This window comes from Gopherus evgoodei, chromosome 4 (genome assembly GCF_007399415.2).
Source record: "Gopherus evgoodei ecotype Sinaloan lineage chromosome 4, rGopEvg1_v1.p, whole genome shotgun sequence".
NCBI lineage: Eukaryota > Metazoa > Chordata > Testudines > Testudinidae > Gopherus > Gopherus evgoodei.
In genome coordinates this window covers 26,751,997-26,769,558 of record NC_044325.1, presented here as the reverse complement: position 1 = coordinate 26,769,558, position 17,562 = coordinate 26,751,997, and the positions used below count along the sequence as shown (strand labels likewise).

At 46.4% G+C, this 17,562-nt stretch overlaps 1 protein-coding gene across 3 annotated transcripts in view; it reads right to left on the bottom strand.

Annotated features, from left to right (window-relative positions):
• CCDC85C (coiled-coil domain containing 85C) overlaps window positions 1–17,562 on the bottom strand; it is a 165,905-nt gene that overhangs the window by 62,170 nt on the left and 86,173 nt on the right. For all 3 annotated transcript variants that reach the window (XM_030558785.1, XM_030558786.1, XM_030558787.1), the window contains exon 2: window positions 4,366–4,442. In XM_030558785.1, the coding sequence (XP_030414645.1) occupies window positions 4,366–4,442 (77 nt within the window). The remainder of the gene's footprint in view (window positions 1–4,365; window positions 4,443–17,562) is intronic.

The following is a 17,562-nucleotide window of genomic DNA, read 5'->3' as shown; positions in this document are numbered from 1 at the left end:
TTACTTAGGACATCAGGTTTCATTACTCCTTCAGCGCCTGGGAGACAACTTCCTGCCATTGGGAAAGCATCTTTCCAAATACCACTTGCTACTGCACTGTCAACACACAAGGAAAAAGGCTGAGCTGAGTTAAAATGCAACTTAGGTGGTGAAAAGTGAAGTGAGTTTGGTGGCTTCAACAAAAGGGTATGTCTACACTACCCGCCGGATCGGTGGCAGTTTCACTGTTCATGGTACTTCAGTACCAAGGGCCATATAAGTACACAGGACACAAATAGATGGTCTGTGAGCAAGAGGCATTCTTTTAAGCTTGGCCCAGATGCCATAGAGGACCATAAAGATGTTTTATAGTGAGTGAGTAGAGCACGGGGTCATATGTTCTCCATGACTAGTGTTGCTAACAAGGTGGGCTGCTGCATTTTGGATCATGGAGCTTATTACGGTCAGTGCATTCATTCCCAGGCATAGCAAGTTGCAGTAATCTGGCCTGGAAGTCATGGAGGTGAGGATATTTGAGGATAGATCATCAAGTGACAGCAGAGGTCCAGTCTTCTTGCCAGCCACAGAAGGCAGGCAGCATATTTGGCAGCTGATGCTATTTGAGCATCTAGAAGCAGGAGAACCCCAAGGCAGCAAACTGACTTGGATAATTGCGGGCAGACTCCCTCGGCAGCAGGAGGCACGACGGCAGTGACCAGATCTTCAAAATATTTTCCTCTTCCCTCCAATTTATGCATGTTTAGCTTCAGTCCATTGCCTTTCACCCACTTGCTGGTCTTGGCCAGTCACCAGGTGAGCGAGGGATAAGGGATTTGGGAGCAGTTGAGATAATGCCCCTGCACCATTATCTGAGCGTGGCCTGAAAGCCAGGACTGATGGGATTTTCTGTATTAATTCCTGCTACAGAAGTGCTGGGTATTATTGGGGGAAGGGGAGGTGTTTTATTAAAGAAACTCTCCATCTAAATGTCATTGGCTAAAAACAGAAAACTGAAGACTCTGGGCTTTCCTGTAAGGTGTATAGAATCCGTTCCTTCAAACGTGAACATTTCTTCAGCTGTTGCCTCATGTGAGGTTCATTTGCAAAAAAAAAAAAAAAAAAAAAAAAAGCTTCAGCTGGGAACAGTGTGCTAATGAGAAGAATGTCCCTAGACACTCTGTAGTCTATGTACTTTTCACCTACTAATTACTGATCACTTTTCTGACCTCATAAAAGCACAGGCAACCAGATAAAATGCTCAGTGCCCTATGGCCTGCAGAAGACAGAAATAAGTTAGGCCAAGGGCATATTGAACAGGGAGCCACTTACCCAATCCATGGCCAGTCTCCTAGCAACAGGCCACAGCATTCAGAGCCCATCTGTTTACCAATATTTCCAATGAAATCATCTCAGGGTTTAAATTGCCACCAGCTAATTTGTGGATGGGAGAGAGTTAAAATTAAATTAGCAATTGATTTGTTTGAAGGCCACTTGGATGCTGTTGAGTTGAATGCCTTTTGGGGTTTTAACCCTTTGGTGCCTACCTGGAACCAAAGGACTTTCTGGTGTAATTCAATAGGGCATTTTGCTTTAATGCCAGGGATACCAGCTCAAGATCTCAACAAGCTGAAAGGATTACAAAGACCACGAAGTCGGTTCAAACTGTAGCCTGAAATTCAGATTTCGTAAAAACAAGATTTTACAAAAACCTCAGCACCAACAGAAATACTTGCATCTTTTGAATTTTTTTATTTTGTTTCTTAAGTCCAGTGGGGAAAGGATTTGTTTTTTTAAACAAATGAACATTTCAGCACCCTGCTAAAATCAGAATGTGGAAACAAAAGCAATATTGGACTGGTTTATTTTAATTGTTCAAACTTAGTGAGATGGAAAGAGCAAGCAGAACAGCATAAAGTGTAAGAAGTAAAACTAGATTTAAAAAAATCTTTTCATTTCAATAAGTCTAGTGATATTGACAAAGGGGCTGTTTTTAAATAATTGCCAACTCTCTAACCGGACAGAATTTTAACCCAACATCCAAAAGAATTAGTAGTTGTACTCACTGCCATAGCGCCCCCTATTGTCAAAGCTTCTTATTGCAGGGGTTTCAGACCTAGCACCCCATGTAGGCAGTCTGCCTTTGAGCATGATCCAGTGCTCCAGCTGAGAAGATCTCTTACAGGGTAAGAGAAATTCAAACTAGCATCCAAAGTGTCTCAAGAAATCAGCCCTTCCTCTGGGCTTTGCCTTCACTCCTTCTCCCCAACTCTGGTATTCAGCATTAATCCTGCAGTCCGAATCTTCCTGAGGTGACTGTTCTTCTTCAGCCTCTGGCTCAGGGCACTTCACAGAAGTTCCTCTACTTCCTCAATTTCACCCCTTTTAAGACTCCTGGCTGTCCACGAAGTTATCACTTGACATCTCCTAGTCCCACCCTCTCTGCCTGGAAAATAGCTAATTAGTTACAGCACAGGTGTAATAGATGTGACTAACTGGCTCTTATCCCTTCCTAGCCCATAAGGGGGTTTCAGCCCCTCAACAAGAGAAGGTCACAAAGAGTGACTATAAAACATTCCTTAAAGCAAGAAGTGAGGTTTAGATCAGAAGAAACCTAAACACACCAGCACAGAAGAAAGTGAAAGGATATGAGGGCACAGGGCTCAATTCTCTGCTGGTTTAAATGGCCATACCATTGACATCAATAAAGCTGCACCAGTTTACGCCGGCAGAGAATTTGGTCCTCAGTGTTCCCTGCAGAAGGGAGAGGAAATGCAAGGCAAAAGGAATGTTTCCTGCTGCAAACTCACATGTCAGAGCAGCCAAGAAGCAAGAAGGAACAGAACAGTTGGTGGCTAGAAGCCCCTAGCAGCAGAAAACAGGGAGCAAGCAGTCTTAGCTTTAAATACTTTTTCTGAAGCCCACTGTGTGCAAAACAGTCACCCACCTCTTACGGTGCTTGTTTGTTTATAAGCACAAAGATCGTAAACAAATGTTACAAACCACATCCATACAACAATGGCCAAAGCTGCTCCTTTTTGCTGTAAGCGCTCCTGCAGATATTATCCTTGTCCTACTCACAAATGGGTAGTCAAGACAACACCCTATAACAAGGATAGTGTATGCACTGAGGTCCTCTGTATAGACACATACATAACCCCGCTGTAATGGGGGCCCACACCTCTAGAGTATCCCTTCACAGCCCAGTGCAATACAGCCATTGTATCTCTGCCTTAGTTTCTCCAAATGAGGCTTTTAATAACTCCACTGAAGCTTGCTTTTTAACTGTGCCCCTCCAGAGGTGTCTAGTTTATTCAGTCCCAAAAGCAGATCACATGGGTAGACCTCCCCATCAGCACCTCCAGCTAGAGGAGAGGGGGGCTGAGTCAGCCTTAGTCCATCAACCCAGTTATACACAAAGTCCCTTACCAGCAAGGCAGTCATAAACTGGAACCCTCTTCAAGTCAGAGGCCTCTTGGCAGTAGCTGGGGAGGGTCCCTCCTCTTGGATCAAAGTCCCCCCACCCAGAGGCCAAACCGCAAGGACCCTTATCAGGACATCATATAATTCCTCTAATCTAGGACTTCTACTGTTGCCTGGGGAAGCTCTTCATAGGAACCAGGTTGGTTTGAGACTTAGCATTCATAATCCCTTCCTTCTGGAAACTCTCCCACCCAGGAGAATTCTCTCTGGCTTTCTTTTGCTGCTGTCCTCCCTCACTAGTTTTCTCTCCCTGAAGCTATCCCTCTAGGAGCTTTCTCTTCCTGAGCTCTGGAAACCATTCCTCTCCCCAGGAGCTTCTGTTCTCCAAGCTCCCCTATCCTGGGTGTAGCTTCACTTTTATCATGCCCAGGTGTTTCCCTGCCTAATTAACTGCTTCCCAGTAACTCAGTGACTTAACTAGTCCCAGGTGAACCTGAGTTGCCTCATTCCCTCTTGTGGAACCTGTCAGAGAAAGGCTGGGCCCCTTATCCCTTCAGAGGGCCAGTTACCCTACAACACCTCGTTTGTGTTCCTCCATACTATCTGTTGCTGCAAGAGCCTTCTCCTGTGCAGCTCCTGCTATGGGGAGAAACCTTCCTGTCACTCTCTACCTCTTGAACACCTTGTCCTTGTCTGGACTTGTTTTCATTACTCTCTCTCTCTCTCTCTCTGTCTCTGATGTGGTTTATTATTTAATTTTATAAATGATTTTGAGGTCCAGTTAGTATGAAAGTCATTTTACAAAATAAGACCTGATCCCACAACTTCATCAATGCAGGTGCACTCTTGCACTTCAGGAGGGCCCAATTGAAATCTTGGGGGAACTAGATTCTGTCTGTTTGGATCCAGTTGCAGAATCAGGACATAAAAGTCATATTGTATTTTACCACCACCAGAAAAACCTACCTGAGAAAGGAGTTTGTTGTCATCCTCCAACAGTTTGACTTTTGTTTCAAGTTGCCTGATGTAGCTGGAAGATGAATCTTTAAAGAGAAGAAGAAAAATAAATAATATTAATCTCCCTGTGACACGGTTCTTTAAAATCAGTAATATAGTTTCACAATTAGACTCATTTGTCTTCTCACTGGAAGATAAGCTTAGAAAAGAGCTAAAGAACCATGCTCAGGGGTCACAGCTGGAGAATCTAACACATTAACAAAGGGGAGGAGATGGATGCAGCAACACCTAAAACCTGAAGTACGCACATGGATGAACATACACACCCAAAGAATTTTACCAGTGAGATCTGATAGGCTATTCTAAAAACACACGGAGTTCGGCAGAAATAATTGTAGGGCAACAGAGTATAGTAGTCTCACATAACGGCAGTGTTCAATTTGGGGAGTTTAATAGACAGTTTTGCATTACAGTATGTGATGATGCGGTTCTGGCGGGACCCAGCTGAGAGTGCCAATTCAGGACCAATTACTCAAACAGGGCAGTTACAGCCCAAGGCTGGGGTTTTTCCACCTCTAAGGCAAACCAAACCAGCCAGACAAAAATGACTTCGGTTTCACCTCACTGGCTAACCCCAAGTCACACAAGCAATTTCCTTAGACACTCCAGTCTCCCAGTATCACCACCAGTGACACCCGTCCTGGGGACGAATGGTTATGAAAACCAACACTCCAGTAAAAGAAAAAGGTTCTCTCGATCCCAAAGGACCAAGCCCCAGACCCAGGTCAATATACGCATCAGATCTTACCCACAAATCACACTGTTGCCAACCCTTTAGAATCTAAAATCTAAAGGTTTATTCATAAAGGGAAAAAGGTAGAGATGAGAGCTAGAATTGGTCAAATGGAATTAATTACATACAGTAATGGCAAAGTTCTTAGTTCAGGCTTGTAGCAGTGACGGAGTAAACTGCAGGTTCAAATTAAGTCTCTGGAGAACATCCCCCGCTGGGATGGGTCATCAGTCCTTTGTATAGAGCTTCAGTTTGTAGCAAAGTCCCTCCAGAGGTAAGAAGCAGGATTGAAGACAAAATGGAGATGAGGCATCAGCCTTACATAGGCTTTTCCAGGTGTAAGAACACTTCCTTGTTCTTACTATGGAAAATTACAGCAAAATGGAGTCTGGAGTCACATGGGCAAGTCCCTGCATACTTTGCTGAGTTACAAGGCGCATCTGCCTCCTCTCAATGGGTCCGTTGTGTAGCTGATGGTCCTTAATGGGCCATCAAGCAGGCTAAGCAGAGCTAACACCAACTTGTCTGGGGTGTTACCCAGAACTACAGCATCAGTTCGAAATACAGACAGTATACAGCCAATACTTATAACTTCAACTACAAAATGATAAAGACATACATACAGCATAATCATAACTAGCAACCCATAACCTGGTCTTAGACACCTTATATGACCCCCTTTACATAAGATTTGGTGCCACTACAGGACCTTGGTTGCAAACCATGTTCTATATGGTTCCAGTTTATACCAGTAATGTCACACAGAAAGACAGCACTAGGGGTTAGGATGACCTGGTGCCAAAGAGCTCTATGGGTGCTTTTTGTTTTCGAACACACTTTGAAGCAACATATATTGTAAATTGCACAGAGAGAAATTAAAGAGTGGGCAAAATAGTTGCACCAGCTTCATCACAGTGTAATTATTTGCAGGACATTCTTGCACACATTAATCTGTCTGTAACATTTCAAATTAGTCTGCAGTTTTAATAGCAGGATGTATGATCTGTCTGCGATGAGTTTTGCAGCTTAAACAAGTGACTAACCTGAGCAAACTCTGTTCTGAATGTCAAAAGTACTTTGTAAAATAGAGAAGATAGAGCACTGGACTGGGACACAGGAGATCTAGGTTTTATTCCCACCATGGCCACTGGCCTGCTAGGTGACCTTGGGCAAGTCACTTCATCTCCTTGTGTCTCAGTTTCCCCATCTGTGAAATGGGGATAATGACACCCACTTTGTGACAGGGTCCACTTACCCCACACTAGCTCAGACAGAGGCCATGTCTACATCTAAAATTTTGCAGCGCTGGTTGTTACAGCTGTATTAGTACAGCTGTATAGGGCCAGCGCTGCAGAGTGGCCACACTTACAGCAACCAGCGCTGCAAGTGGTGTTAGATGTGGCCACACTGCAGCGCTGTTGGGCGGCTTCAAGGGGGGTTCCGGGAACGCGAGAGCAAACCGGGAAAGGAGACCAGCTTGATTACCAGAGGCTTCCTCCTTCCACGGAGGTCAAGAAAAGCGCTGGTAAGTGTCTACATTGGATTACCAGCGCTGGATCACCAGCGCTGGATCCTCTACACCCGAGACAAAACGGGAGTACGGCCAGCGCTGCAAACAGGGAGTTGCAGCGCTGGTGGTGCCCTGCAGATGTGTACACCTTCAAAGTTGCAGCGCTGTAACTCCCTCACCAGCGCTGCAACTTTCTGATGTAGACAAGCCCAGAGTTAAGCCCCAGGTATTGACAGCGGAAGTCCCACCCCCCTGGCAGGACTGGGCATGGCTCCAAGTGCTCTGATAGTATAAAGAGAGGGAGACAAGCTCATTCTGGGCTGGAAGTTGTGGGGGAAGTTCCTACCTGGGAAGTGCCGGTGCCACAGCCACAGCCACAGCCACAGCCACAGCCACAGCCGACCGTGCTAGGAAACGAAGCCGTTCACGGCCCGCCTGCACCCCGGCGACTGGAGGAAACCCTGGAGATGACTGGCCCCACTGAACACAGAGGACCTGATGTCTCATGAGAAACCCCAACACAGATTCTGGTAGGAAGTGACCCAGGGAGGGTGATGGAGTGGTTCCTCCCCCCTAGGGAAACTCAGTGTGTTTTTGGTAGGACCCCCTGCTGAGTCAGTGGCAAACTGCTATGCCACTGTTAGGGCCCTGGGTTGGGGCTTGGTGGAGTTGGATGGGCCTGGGCCCCCCTACTGGGGCTGCTGCACCCCATAAGGGGTGCCCCAATGCTATAGACTCTAGCCACTAGGACATGCTACCCTGTGCTAAAGGGCTGCTTTATGGACTCTGGCTGTTAGACCCCATTGCCCTGTAGCAAAGGGCAGCTCTATACATTCTGGCTGTTAGGCCATGCTGCCTGGCACCAAAGGGTGCTGCTATAGACTCCAGTCACTAGGCCATGCTGCCCTCCACTGGAGGGTGGCACTATAGACTCCGGCTGCTAGACCATGCTGCTCTGCTTTGAAGGGCTGCTTTATGGACTGTGGCCAATAATCCACATGGCCCTGACCCTAGGGGAGTGGACCGTCACACACCTCCTTTGCAAAGTGCATTGAGATGTACATAGGAAAAGCGCTATATGAGAGCTAGGTATTCATATTTACTGTGAAATGGTGCAAAGCCACTGTTCAACCATAATAGTTCACACTGGGCATGAATAAGAGAAGAACTGAATATCCTGCAACCACACTGATTTTTGTTGTGCTTTGGAGATACTGAGCACTCAGGCTCAGACCCACTGTGGTCTAGCAAGATGCAGTTAGTAAGAGATTTTCATACATGATCTTCCAAGCTTCATTCCTATACAAGGCTGAACTGCCTCATCTCTCACTGACATCAATGATGTTGAAGTTGTCCAGCACCTACCAGACGCAGGGCTGGCTCCAGGGTTTTGCCGCCCCAAGCAGGAAAAAAAAAAAGCCATGATCGTGATCAGCTCTACCGCTGCCGCTTCAGTCTTCAGCGGCAATTCGGCGGCAGGTCCTTTGCTCCAAGAGGGAGGGAGGGAGGGACCTGCCGCTGAATTGCTGCCGAAGAGCCAGACGTGCCGCCCCTCTCTGTTGGCTGCCCCAAGCACCTGCTTGTTAGGCTGGTGCCTGGAGCCGACCCTGACCAGAGGCACTCAGCACCTTGCAGAATTCTTGCCAGGCCATTCTTTATGTGAGTTTTGCAGATCTGCTAGCATGCAGCTACAGCTAATCTCTTAAGGTGCTTTGCCTGTTCATGTGGAAAAACTGAAATATGCGAGACGTGCCACACTGCACACAAAGGAAGTGTAACAACTACTCGGAAAAGACATATTTTATTCAAGTACTGTATCTACTTACAGGACAAACTCCCCCGGACGACATGTATTGCTTTTGTTTAACACTGTTTTGTATGAAACAAGTAAATCCAAAAATTCCCCATAACAGAGGATAAGAAAAGGCAATTTCAAATCACATAGGTCCTCTGAGCGGTTAAATGGCCTTAGGATCCATACAATACCACCTTTAGGCCTTGTCTACACTACAGAGTTGCAGCGCTGGTGAGGGGGTTACAGCGCTGCAACTTAGGATGTGTACACACCTGCACAGCACGGCCAGCGCTGCAACTCCCTGTTTGCAGCGCTGGCCGTACACCTGGTCGAGCCTCGGGTGTAGAGGATCCAGCGCTGGATCACCAGTGCTGGTCATCAGGTGTAGACACTCACCAGCATTTTTGTTGACCTCCGTGGCATAAGCAGGTATCCCAGCATACCTGAAGAAGCCTCTCTGGTAATCAAGCAAACTCCACTGCCCTGGGCTCACCTGACCCCTCCTTTAAATGCCCCAGGAATTTTAAAAATCCCCTTCCTGTTTGCTCAGCCAGGTGTGGAGTGCAATTAATCTATCAATCACTCAGCGACCATGCCTCCACGCGCCAAACGAGCCCCAGCATGGACCAATGCAGAGCTGCAGGACCTCGTTAGTGTTTGGGGAGAGGAGGCTGTGCAAACACAGCTGCGCTCCAGAAGGAGAAATTATGATACCTATGGGCCGATATCGCAGTCCTTGATGAGAAGGGGCCATGAACGGGACGCCTTGCAGTGCAGGGTAAAAATTAAAGAGCTGAGGAGTGCTTACTACAAAGCCCGTGAGGGAAATCGCCGCTCAGGAGCTGCCCCCACAACCTGCCGGTTTTACAAGGAGCTGGATACCATACTTGGGTGTGACCCCACTGCAAATCCTAGGAGCACGATGGAGAGTTCAGAGCAGGGAGAAGTGGGGGAGGTTGTAGAGGACGGAGACAGTGAGGCTACTGGCGTGGAGGGAGACACCCCGAAGTCCCAGGACACATGCAGCCAGGAGCTCTTCTCAAGCCCGGAGGAGGCTAGCCAGTCGCAGCAGCTGGAAGTTGATGTTGAGGAGGAAGCTGAGGATCGTGCTCGGGGTAAGTAGATTTCTATGTTTTGGGAGAGGAGGATTTTGGTTATGGCTGCCTGCATGCATGCCTAAACGTGGAATAGCCCATTGATTTGCTCTATCACGTCTCTGTAATCTGCCTCGGTAATCTCTTGAAACGTTGCTGCAAGAGCGTTTGCAATTTGCTTTCTCAAATTGATCGGGAGAGCCACCGTGGTCCCTGTCCCGGTCAGGCTAACTCGTCCGATCCACTGTGCAGCGAGTGGTGGGGGGACCATGGCTGCACACATGCAAGCTGCATAGGGGCCAGGGCGGTATCCACATTCCTGTAGAAGACCCTCCCTCTCTTCCCAGGTAACATGCAGCAATGATATGTCTGGCAGTAGGAAACCCTGTGGAGAGTTTAGGGATAATTGGGTGCAGGGCGCCAGGTTCGCGTTTCTCCCCAGCCCATGGCGCTCTGTTTTTAACCCCCCCCTTCCCAGCACGTAGTCAGCCATGCGGTGCGCTCCTGTGTTCCCCACCCCCCCTCCAAGCAGGCATCCAACCCCGCGGTGTGCTCCCGTGTTCCCCACCCCCCCTCCAAGCAGGCATCCAGCCCCGCGGTGCGCTCCTGTGTTCCCCACCCCCCCTTCCAAGCAGGCATCCAGCCCCGCGGTGTGCTCCCGTGTTCACCACCGCCCCCTCCAAGCAGCTAGCTCACCACCTTCCTGTTCACTACTGTCCCCTCTTCAGGACACCAGCTACCTCCTGTACTCATTGCTGATAAACCCCAGTGACCCACTGGTCAATTCCCACTCCCAAGGGGAAATCGGGGCAAAACCACTCACCCCATTGCTCGCCATGACTTAGCTTGCCTGCCCTCTCTGTGTTATGTGAGGTATGTGAGAAGGATGCTACCAAAAGTCTAAAAAGTCCTTCACCAAGTGATAATAAACAATGTATCCTCTGTGTATTACATGTTTCTATTTCTCTTTTTTCTAGTGACCTTGACTACTGCAGCTGGATCACCAGCCTCATGTAGGTTGCAGAACTTGAGACGGAATCCTAGAAAATCAAAAGAGGAATTGATTAAATCTGTTATGAGCCACTACAACAGAGAAAGTAGGAAGACAGAGGAATGGAGAGAGAAGACCTATGAATGGAGAAGCAGTGTACATGAATGGAGGCAAACAGAAAGCAGGAGAAAGGAATTGTCTGCCAAAAAAACCACAAAGCAGATGATAAGCCTCCTGGCTCGCCAAACTGAGTCTTTCGAGTCTATTGTAGCCATGCAGACAAATATGTACCGTGGTAACCCACAGCCCTCCCAAAGCCCTCTTCCTTGTTCCCCAATATTTCCACAAAACAACTTTCTCCAGCAGCCAGTTCCTTATTATCCCCAGCTGCCCCCAACACCTGTAAGATCACCTACCAGCCCTGATAACTATAATTCTTACCCTGTTCACTCCACCTCCATTATTCTGCAGCATAGTAATCCTCAAGTGCAGCAGACATTGAATATTGATCAAAATAGGACATATTAAAACTTGTAAATGTACAGTCCACCACCCCTACCCCCTTGCCTGTTATGTACTGTATGTTGAATAAAGTTTTTTTTTTCTATTTCTTTCACTATGTTTTATTGTTGCTGGAAGTGGTAAATATTATACACCAAGGTAAAGCAAAGCACATCAAATGCATCAAACATTACTGTTGGCTCTCAGCATCAAATTGCTCCCTTAAAGCATCCCTAATCCTTGAAGCCATTTCCTGGGCTTCCCTATTAGCCCTGCTCTCTGGCTGAGCAAACTCATCCTCCAGGCGTCGAACCTCGGAGGTCCATTCCTCACTGAATCTTTCACCCTTCCCTTCACAAATATTATGGAGGGTACAGCACGCGGATATAACAGCGGAGATGCTGCTTTCCCCCAAATCTAGCTTCCCATAAAGACACCTCCAGCAGGCTTTCAAACGGCCAAAAGCACACTCCACAGTCATTCTGCACCGGCTCAGCCTGTAGTTGAACCGTTCCTTGCTCCTGTCAAGCTTCCCTGTATACAGTTTCATGAGCCATGGCATTAAGGGGTAAGCGGGGTCTCCAAGGATCACAGTGGGCATTTCGACGTCCCCTACTGTGATCTTGCGGTCTGGGAAAAAAGTCCCGGCCCTCAGCCTCCTGAACAGGGCACTGTTCCGAAAGATGCGTGCATCGTGCACCTTTCCAGGCCATCCTGAGTAAATGTCAGTGAAACGCCCACGGTGATCCACAAGCGCTTGCAGAACCACGGAGAAATACCCCTTGCAATTAACATACTCTGATGCCAGGTGGGGTGGTGACAGAATAGGAATATGCGTCCCATCTATTGCACCTCCACAGTTAGGGAACCCCATTTCTGAAAAGCCATCCACAATGTCCTGCACGTTCCCAAGAGTCACGGTTCTTCTTAGCAGGGTGCGATTAATGGCTGTGCAAACTTGCATCAGCACCATTCCAACGGTAGACTTTCCCACTCCAAACTGGTTCGCCACGGATCTGAAGCAGTCTGGAGTTGCCAGCTTCCAGATTGCAATAGCCACCCGCTTCTCCACTGGCAGGGCAGCTCTCAATCTCGTGTCCCTGCGCCGCAGGGTAGGGGCGAGCTCAGCACACAGTGCCATGAAAGTGGCTTTTCTCATCCGAAAGTTCTGCAGCCACTGCTCGTCATCCCAGGATTGCAGGACAATTTGATCCCACCACTGACTGCTGGTTTCCCAAGCCCAAACGCGCCGGTCCACGGAGCTGAGTACGTCTGTTACTGCCACAAGCAATTTACTGTCTTCACAGTGAGGCGATTCAATATCATCGTCTGACTCCTCACTCTCACTGTCACTCTCACTCTCACTTTGCAGCTGAAGGAATAGCTCCACTGCCAAGCGGGATGTGCTGGCAACATTCATCAATAAGGTTGTCAGCTGCTCAGAATCCATTTATAACAAAAATCGCAGAAAAAGCGCTGTACAATCACAATGCTGCCACACTGCTCGGAATGTGTGCCAAAGCACCACGGGGTGTTGGAACAGGAAGCGGAAAGACAATCACACTTCCTTCCCCTTCCCACAAGCCACAGCGTCGAAATGGGACGAGGTGCTCTGTGGGATAGCTGCCCACAATGCACCACTCCCAACAGCGCTGCAAGTGCTGTAAATGTGGCCACACTGCAGCGCTGGTTGCTGTAAGTGTGGCCACTCTGCAGCGCTGGCCCTATACAGCTGTACTAATACAGCTGTAACTACCAGCGCTGCAAAACCGTAAGTGTAGACATACCCTGAGATGCAGAGCTGTCAGAGTTCACACACTAAACAGATCAGGTTTGAACTTGGCTGGGAATGAACAACAGGACTTGTCTACACTTACATTTTATAGCACTTTAACTTGCTGGCTCAGGGGGGTGAAAAATCACCCCCTGAGCACAGCCAGCTGAGAGCTTTAAATTGCTTGTGTAGACAGGCTCCAAGTGCTTGGCGCTAATCCCCTCATGGAGGTGAATTACCAGAAGTGCCGGGAGACCTCTCTCTCCCAGCGCTTGTGGGCGACCACACTAGCACTTCCAAACGCTGCCACAGGAGGGTTCCTGCAGCAGTACTTTGACATTTCCAGTGTAGACGCACCCTAAGAGCTGCTGTAGGAAGGTGATTTGCATGGTCAATACTTGGCACTTCCCCTCTGAGGCCTCAATTCAGCAAAGCAAACAGCTTAAGCAAGTGTTAAAGTTCCACTAAAGTCAGGGACACTTCAGCACATGCTTAAGTACTCTGCCAAGGTCTGAATTAGTAGTGTATCTGTGGCCCACCACAGGGTTAGGGGCACTGTTTTGTTGTGACATCTTATGATCATTAAACAAACTTACAAATTTTGCCCTGAGAATATCAGGAAGCACCTGACCAAATTCCAGTGTTGCTTCCCTAAATTCAATCTGCAGCCCTGATTAGATAAGTTATTATTCACTTTCTGCCATACATGGCTTCAGAGAGTTTCTGTGCACTGCTAAATAAAAATTTAGTACCAGAGGTGAATCTGTTTCAGCAGTGAGGGATGTGATCTATGTACATACAAATCTAAATGTTTCCTCTTGGTTTCAGACATCCAAAGTTGTGGGAAATGAGTGGCTTGGAAAAGCAGGATGCAATGCAAAACTCACTTTGAGGCTAAAGGATCACCTGTGATTACCTGCAGATCAGATATCACTAGACTGGATATATTTTGTACATCCTCTTGATAAATATGTAAGCTACTAGGATGAGAGGTAGTATATAATGGTATGGAGCAGTAATTCTCAAACTTTTGTACTGGTGACTCCTTTCACATAGCAAGCACCATTTAACACCATTATAAATGCTGGGTGCAAAGCAGGGTTTGGGGTGGAGGCTGACAGCTCACAACCCCGCATATAGTAATCTCATGACCCCCTGAGGGGTCCCGACCCCCAGTTTGAGAACCCCTGCTATAGAGGCTCGATATAAGCACAGCTAGCTCAGATGAAGGTCTCAGCTACAACCATAGGATTTAGCAGGGTTTTTGCCTAGTTTCCCTGTGCAGGGTGACTCTGTGGAAGATGGACCTCTCTAGACAGACTAGCATAAGAACAGCCATACTCAGTCAGACCAAAGATCCCTCTATCCTAGTAGCCTGTCTTCCGACAATGGCTAATGCCAGGTGCCTCAGAGAGAATGAACAGAGCAGGTAACAATCAAGTGATCCATTGAGGCTAGGGACACCAACCCTGTCATCCTGGCTTATCGCCACTGACTGTCTCATAACACTGGTCTACAATTTTTGAGAAGTCGTCTGCTTCAGAGATAAAATGTGATATTTATTATGTGTTTTGATGTGCTGAATTCAAATATGACAATTAAAACAACTGATTGGCTCCTGTTTCTAAGAGATTTAAGTTTTTACATTTTATGTCTCTGTATACTATGTAGATAGTAGAGTTTTAATCATAAATTGTAAACCTAGGTCTTTTCATGTGTTTATGGTTGCTTTACATGATAATATTTCACCTGTCCTGTTTATGTAACACTTTAAAAATCAGCAAAAGGGTTATATAAATAAAATTTATTATGAAACAAAAGGCAAAAAACTATTATGTACATAGTTTAGTCCTATTTAGTGTCTACTCGGCACTTCTTGGCTTGTCTCTTGTATTCATTAAATGGAGCATCTCTTATCACTGTCCAGCAATAGTCTGCAAGCATTGATGGGCTCCATTTGCCCTGATAGCCTGCCAGGGGATTCCACTGCTGTAGTCTGGAGCCCAACAGTTCTGCCTTACTCTTGGGTAGTTCCAAATCCCTGACAAGGTCATTCAGTTCACCTTGTGTTATGAGGTGTGCTTCAGAGGAGGAGGATGGGAGAAAATGTGGGTCCTGTGACATTGATGGTTCAGGACCAGAAGTTTCATCCTCTTCCTCTTCCTCGTCTGACTCAAGTAAGAATGATTCTGGTGCATCAGGAACCGGCAGTCCTTCTCCGTGGGGTACTGGGCGTATAGCTGATGGAATGTTTGGATAATGCACAGTCCACTTTTTCTTCTTTGACACACCTTTCCCAACTGGAGGCACCATGCAGAAGTAACAATTGCTGCTATGATCTGTTGGCTCTCTCCAAATCATTGGCACTGCAAAAGGCATAGATTTCCTTTTCCTGTTCAACCACTGGCGAAGATTTGTTGCACAAGTGTTGCAGCATATGTGTGGGGCCCACCTCTTGTCCTGATCTCCAATTTTGCAGTCAAAATAAAGGTGATAGGCTTTCTTAACCATAGTGGTTATACTGCGCTTTTGTGATGCAAAAGTCACTTCACCACAAACATAGCAGAAGTTATCTGCACTATTCACACAAGTACGAGGCATCTCTGCCCACTTTGGCTAAACAGAAATGTGTCCCTTTGCAAAATCAAACACTGACAAATAAGAGAGTACGACACTGTATGATTTCTAGAGCTGATATAGGGCAATTCGTTCAGCAGAGTGATGTAAGCTTCGTTATGATTGCATCATCCATGGCTTCTAGGAATAACATGATGCAATTCATATCATGTATGATGCAATACCAGCTTCAGATTGCATCATTCATTGTTTTGCCTAAAAAGCAAGTACTGTCCAAACCCAGTCATAGATTTATTCATAGATCCAGTCAAAGATGTATTTTAGTCATTTCTGGTTTAAATTGAGATCTCTTCCCTTTATAACTCACTTATCCTCCGCCATTCCCAAGTCAAGGGTCGTATATACTGACCCAATAGCATATCTTGAAAACTAGAACCAATCAACAATTTTAAGCATCATTTTCGTTCTCAGTGACCCAGAATTAGTAAAGTTGGACTACATTTATTTCAGAAGCATTTTGGCTGTAGAGCAGTGTAATTATTTATTATTTGTATTATGCCTAGAAGCCTCGGTCATGGGCCAGGACCCCTTTGTGCTAAGTGCTGTACAAAATACTGAGGAAAAAGACAGTCCCTGCCCCAAACAGCTTATAACAGATTTTTGATCAAAGAACTGAATACTCCATGGTCAGAGAAACTATGCTAGAAAGTAGCTAGGAACACCCATGTTTAAACAGAGTTGTGGATATATACACCGGCATGGAGAGGGTCTAGGGTGACCAGACGTCCCAACAAAATCGGGACTGTCCTGATATTCAGTTGTCCAGCATCCTGATGGCTATATGTCGGGATGCCACTAGTCCCAATATTTTGGCTAGGGGCTGGAGGAGTACACTGGTGAGCCTATTTATTTAAACTCCCGATATTTTGTTCTTGTCATCTGGTCACCCTACTCAGAGGGTCCTCCATACACGAGTTTTATTACTATGCTTCCAATCAAATGGATTTGTTCCATGGCAGGGACAGGTTTTGAATACAGATACTTTCCCTTTCTTTCTATGAGTATTATTTCTTTTTTTAAATGATGCCTATCACATGCCAGTGTGTGCTTTCTAGATACATATTCAGTAGGGCCATGTAACTCTGTGGAATTCAATGGGAGCTCTGGGTGCTACTAACTTTAAAATTCAGTTTTAAGATTTACAAGGGCACTAGTTCTCATCAGCTGACACTCTGGAAAGTTGAGTCTGTGTTTAAATACAATAAATGAACTGATCTTTAAATTCTGCCCTCTGTAAGGGAACGTCAAATGACCATAGTCAAATTAAATGTAAAAAAACAAAGAAGAAAAAGAATCAGCTATTTTGTTGCCAGCAGTAAATATTGCATCTCTGGCACAGCATGAGAAACACTCACCAGTACTGTCAGCCTCTGCATTGTACTCTCAGATTAATCACCAACATCTTGTGAACGTTCTTTATTCTAGGTGGGTACCAGCTGAGCAGTTAACATCCTGATTTCAATTTTAAAAGACTCCATAACTCTCAGACCTGCAGGCAGTGTCACTCAAGCATTAAGCAGCAAAACCTATGCTGATTTTTAACCTCTTTTAGATCAAGAACCACATTCCCAGAATTTTTCTGCCTCTGACCTTCCTGGTATCAGTAAATTTTCCACCACCACCTCCCCCGTCCCAAAAGCTTCATTTGAAAAAAGGATTGCAGACCCATCTACTGAGAAGGAATGTTAATGGATCAGCCCCCCCAGCCAGAATCACTGTTAAAAATTAAACAAATCTGCCCCATCCCCCACATCTCCATATTAGCTATGTCTTCAGATTTCAGGAATGCTTTAACACACAGTCCAAATGCACATTCTTATTTGTTTTAGTGGCTCTACAGAACCGCAAACTTCATATCATATAAACAGCACAGCTTGTGTCAGATCCTCAGCCCGTGTGAAGTGGCACTGATTTCAATGGCCCTACTATGATTTACAAGAGCTGAGGATCTGGTGCCTTGTTTTTAAGTTTAATCGCACAGATCTATTAATAGGCTCCGTACATGTATACTACGCTGAGGAGGATGAGAGGGAGTTGTAGGGGCTGGGAAGGAAAGTGTCTTGTGTGGTCAATGATGCTATAAGACAGAGGTAGTCAATTGGTGGACTGCG